Source organism: Anneissia japonica, unplaced genomic scaffold, assembly GCF_011630105.1.
Source record: "Anneissia japonica isolate Jap-2015-1 unplaced genomic scaffold, ASM1163010v1 scaffold287708_len1499824_cov190, whole genome shotgun sequence".
NCBI lineage: Eukaryota > Metazoa > Echinodermata > Crinoidea > Comatulida > Comatulidae > Anneissia > Anneissia japonica.
The window spans coordinates 167,884-173,323 of NW_022752295.1; the positions used below are offsets into that span (position 1 = coordinate 167,884).

Genomic DNA, 5,440 nt, shown 5'->3' on the forward strand with positions numbered 1-5,440 from the left:
CACTATGGCTGCGCAATCTTTTCTATTTTGAAGCTGATACATTTATCTCTCATAAAATATCAAACATATTAATATTTTCCTCCAAGAAAAGTTTCAAATTTAATGGAACATTTACATGACCTATAAAATTCGCCAATTCTAATTTTAACAGATATTAATTAATAAATGATTAAGGATTATAATAAACTAAGTCATTTTAGGGTTAACGAGGGTTAACTATTCGAAAAATGAATCCAAAATCTGAGTATTTTTCAGTTTTACGCTGACTTAGCTTTATAGTCAAACCAGTCAATCTTTAGACAAAATTATAATGAACACAGAAGTAATTTTAACATAAATATTTTACGGAATCCGTTCCTGAAATATACAAATAATAACATACCAAAAGCCTGAAAAAATCTAATCAGGGGAACATTGTTCATTATAAAGATATTTAATGGGTTAAAATCAAACGTTTTATTGCACAACTGCGCTGCTGGAAGCGTATAAATGCATGTCGTTGCCAAGTTGCCACGAAAAAATGTGAATTATAGGGTAATACGCCCACGCGCGATCCAAAAGCGGGGAACACATAGGTTTGTCGCGTCAAAGGGATCTGTTGTCTCAATAATACCTCCATGGTAGGATGCAGAACATAAAGTCATATGCGCATGCGATAACGTAAAGTTCTTGTGGTTGCATAGATTGTAGGACGCAATTTGGCCGAATCTGTATTTTCCAGAGAACGACGGTCACGCACGAGTGAATCTGTTCAGGCGTGGATCCAGTAGGAGGACACAGGGGAACATTCCCCCATTTTGCCACTAAATTTGCAAATTTCAATGCATATATTGAAATTAGCACTACTCGTTTATCTATTCTGAAAATGTTGTGCCTCCCCACCTTCCCCTGTAGTTCTAGAGTTACGTTGTCACGCAAATTGAAAGCTTCCTATATTATGTGCTACTCATTTCAAAATGGAAAAAGGTTAAAGGTTGTTTTTATTGATTTGGTTTGGGGTTTGCATATATTGCTAAATGTTATTTGTTATTATCAGCATCATGATCTTCATCATCATTTTAATTTATTATTAAAGCAGAAGTACATTAAGGGGACACCTTTGGGACCAGCAACATGCTCCCTGAATAGGGTGTCCCCTGAATAGGGGTTACACTTACTGTAGTGTTAAATATTTTTTTCCCTTTCTTCACATAAAAAAAAGGTTTCCACTTAATAGATATGTCCCAAAGGAGGATTCTACTGTATTATTGTTATCATTATTATTATAATATTTTTAATCTCTTAGTAAATTTATAGCGTGGCAGATTTAGCGCATCGCAAAATAAAACAACTTTAAATGGAGTCAGTGTAGCTAGCGATTATACTGTTAATGTTTCTGCTTCTGTTTGTGAAATGAACCTGAAATTCCTAAAATGAAACCAATGGAAATCCTACCTTAAATCATGCACTGCATATGTTAAGACAAAATTTTCAAACATAATGCACAGAGCAAAGAAAAGGAGGAATTTCATAGTTACCAACCTGAGAGATTTGAAATGTGTGAGTGACTGTACTAGTTGGCTGGGGGTGGGAGTCCTAGCGGCAGGGGAACCACCCTGCCGCTCCTACGATCTGAGCATTTTTAAGCTGTTTTAAAATGATTTTAGGGAGTGTTTGTTGATAATACAGTTACATAAGCAAAAATATTATTAATAAAGCCATTTTGAGTTTCAATGTAGGCCTATGTTTAATTTGAGCACCCGAACTATGTAGACCTACACAAACATTTCATTACTGATCAATTTTTAGTAACTCGTTAGTGAAATAAGTAGGGCCTTCAAGGAAATACTGTACTCTCTCATGACTCAAGTTACTGCATCCCTGTTTTTATAGTTTTAATACAACCAATTTCTTCTAATTTTAAGTACATTTTCCCCTGAATTTGTGATAAATTGTTATCACGCATAGACTTGTGTTAAATGTGTGACAAATCTAGGATCACGCATGTGTTTCTGCAAAATACGTGTTTCATCCAAAATCACTTTGAAATGTGGGCCGTCCCGCACGATGCGAGACGGTTGGTAACTATGGAATTTGGAAAATGTGTCTTCTCTCACAAGCGGGGTGATTTAATTAAAAGTTGTATTTTTTCAATTTAGGACAATTTTTACGTAATAATAATAATAAATGAAAACTTGTGTAGCGCCGGTGTCCTCCACGCCAGTGGCGCTCACGGCACATTGTTTATATTCTTAGCCTTTCTCTCGTCTTTGGCACATCGAGGCATAACATACAGGAGTATTGACTGGGGGGGGGGGGGGGGGGGGGGGAGGGGTGTTGGGACCTGATGTTTTTTAACTACTTGAGGATAATGTACCTTTCTGTAGTGTCAATAAAAAATAACAATTGACCAATCAGAACAGCGTGTCTAACAAACGCACACTTAGCAACAATATCCAAGGGTGGGGGGGGGTGTGCTTAGAAGAAAGGTTTTGTGCTCAATAAATAATAAATGATGTTATTTGACTAATTTGCAACTTTTTATTAGCATTTTTATAAATTCATACAGTATATTCATATCTATACATTTATATCATATAACAATGGCAAGTAGGAATATATTTGTTTCTATATAGTTAAGAATATTTATTATTCTGTTGGTAAATTATTAACTTCATTTTTAATGGTGTGTTAATAATATCTGTAGTAAAATAATTAGAAAAACCCTTAGGCCTATATAAGGATCAAATGAGAAAGGCATTGTAAAGATTTGAGGAGCAATAGGCCTACTACTTTACATTATGTGGACATCTGTTAGTTATCGAGGTAAATATTTTCGACGTAAATTTAATAATTTACTGAAATATACAAAATGTCACCCATATGTTGCAAAAACGTAGGTATTTTTTGTTGTGCCAATTATTTTTACCCAACACTTGCTGATTACGTTTTTAGAGGGGCGTTTATTTTTATTTAATTATTATTTTTTTTTTTTTTTTTTGTAAAATGGATATACACAAATAAACGTCCCTTAATTAACTACTGTATTTAAATTCACTCTTAATAGGTCTGCTTCAGTTTCACTTTTGTAACTTCAGATGCCTTGTGTTTAATAGTGTAGTTTGGTTTTTGTTTCATTTTATCATGTTTATATTTTTATTACTACTTTACTTACAAGTGGGTATATGAGCCTGTCTCTACAATGTGGCCATAAACATAGCTTAACTCGTTTATACAGTGCATTCTTTAATGACATTCTAATTGATAGGTTTTCTTGGAAAATAAATTGTGGGACAATTTTATCGTTTTGTGTATTCAGTTTTTAGGTGTTTGGTTTGTGCATATGTAAATGAATATAACCCTGATTTCTAAATGTCACTGCTTGAGCTAGCAACATACATACACGTTTCATCAAAGACTTAAGCTCTGCAGCAGGGCATTGGTGCATCATCTTCATTAAAGGCCAATTTCATAACGCAAATCAATATCCCCTGTGATATGTTTCTTATTATAGTGCACATCTCTTTACACTAGAGACATCAGAAAAAATTCAGAAGCTTGGTAGAATCTAGGTTGGGGTGAAATTTTCTCGTATTAATTTATGCGGCGAACAAGGCTGCTGCTAAATTTGTGCGTCGCCCATAGCAACAATTGAGAAGATGCGTATTTTCAATGTGCGTGTAATAAGTCATCTGTGCGCGGTCTACGTTTGGGCTTACCACCACCACAAATGCTTTTTTGTAAAATTACCACCACAAAATGTATGGCTTTTTTAGAATTCATTTTGAAAGTGATAAGCTATATTCAATTTTTACCAAGTAGGCCTGTATTGTATATGAATTTACAAAGAGAGAAACACCTGTGACATTCAAAACATTGCAAACCCGCAGAGATGTACTGCGTGCATCTTCAAACATTCTGCTGACGTCATCTATTATTTATCCCATGGATCCTAATCTTTAACCCTAATCCGTGTTGCCTGGCGACTACCCAAGCTATTGTTCTGTAACACATGAGACCTAAGGCATAGTTGAGACACCGACCAGTGTGGATAATCAAACATAACAGCGGACTGACAACAGAAGAAATTATACACATTTTTTTAATACTGGTGTTTTAGTGAAGATTAAAAACAATAAAGGTAAGGTTTGGCGAATAAGCTACTTCAGGCAAGTGACTTAGAATGCCGAACACAGTTGAGATTCCGGCCCCAGAATATGTGGCCAGATACCCATCACTTCGTAAAGTCCAGTTGGCTGCAGTAAAAGAGGGACTTTATCACCCTAAGCTGCCCACCTTTCGCCGAATGGACATGGATACAGCTGCCCATCAGCTTCCAGACGAACACTGTAGAACTACAACTTTATGTGGACCTGGTAAGTAACAATATGTACATTATTATTTTATTTTAATACAGTTTTCGTAAACTTTACTAGTGAAAGCGAATGTATATCTATGAAAGAACCAATAATTCTTTTTTCAACACTTTCGCTAATGTCATTTAAATGAAAACATTTTGTTTCCACCTTATATAACGTATACATATATCTAACCTATGGATCGTCAACATAGACGACTTATATTATACATATAGGCCTATGTCTAACTGATTACTGATTATAGGTCTATCGCTTGTATTCAATATTCACAGCTGACTTCAACAACGCCCGTGCCACGTACTTCCGTCCATCTACTAAACGGTATACAGGAGCAGTGAGTATGGGCCTATTGTTTCCATCATCATAATTATCTTCATCATCATCTTCATCATCATCATCGTCATCATCTTCGTCATCATTTTAAAAGATGAGGTTACTTTTATTTTTATATATAAACGTTTTTGTATTTGTATTTTTATAGTAAATATTCTATACAGTATATTATTAGCGTCTTGGAGAACACCACGTAGCTAGTTCTGAAAAGACCTGTTGTTTTTGTTGAGAATAAATATGAAATAAAGTTATTATTATCATCCGTATAGAATCGAAAACGTCTGTGATCAAAGCCCCAGGAATTCACATATTTTATATAATACGAACAATTAGGCCTACCAATAACCATAAACTCTCTTCTTGTGACAGAAATGGTATTGGCCTTAATCAATGAATCGTACATTATCAGGTTAATTAAACATTGACCCACTTGAATGCGATGAATATTAGTGACACAAGAAGTTATGAGATGTTGTGTGCATTGCGTTTACTATCATAACATAGCTAGGACCGTATGTTAAGAACACTTCAGAAAAACAAATCGATCAGAGAAATAATGTAATTCATTTATGTCCTTCATACTGTATTACCTCCCTGTTCTTGCCGTCAATACATCTAAATAATAGACCTAATTGTTTGAGAGATTATTGATGATAATACCACAGTGTGTCTGTATATTGATGTGATAAATTCTAAGCTATTTATATACATAGCTATTTCGGTCTACTTATATATTATTTTATTGTGGC

The 5,440-nt window shown here is 34.6% G+C and overlaps 1 protein-coding gene across 1 annotated transcript; it reads left to right on the forward strand.

The window, feature by feature from the left end:
- Nucleotides 1-3,978: 3,978 nt before the first annotated feature.
- Nucleotides 3,979-4,777, forward strand: LOC117122275 (testis, prostate and placenta-expressed protein-like). Its single transcript, XM_033267814.1, has 2 exons — nt 3,979-4,355; nt 4,631-4,777. The coding sequence occupies exons 1-2, from the start codon at nt 4,163-4,165 to the stop codon at nt 4,723-4,725; spliced, it is 288 nt and encodes a 95-aa protein (XP_033123705.1). The 5' UTR covers nt 3,979-4,162; the 3' UTR covers nt 4,726-4,777.
- The last annotated feature ends 663 nt before the right edge of the window (nt 4,778-5,440 follow it).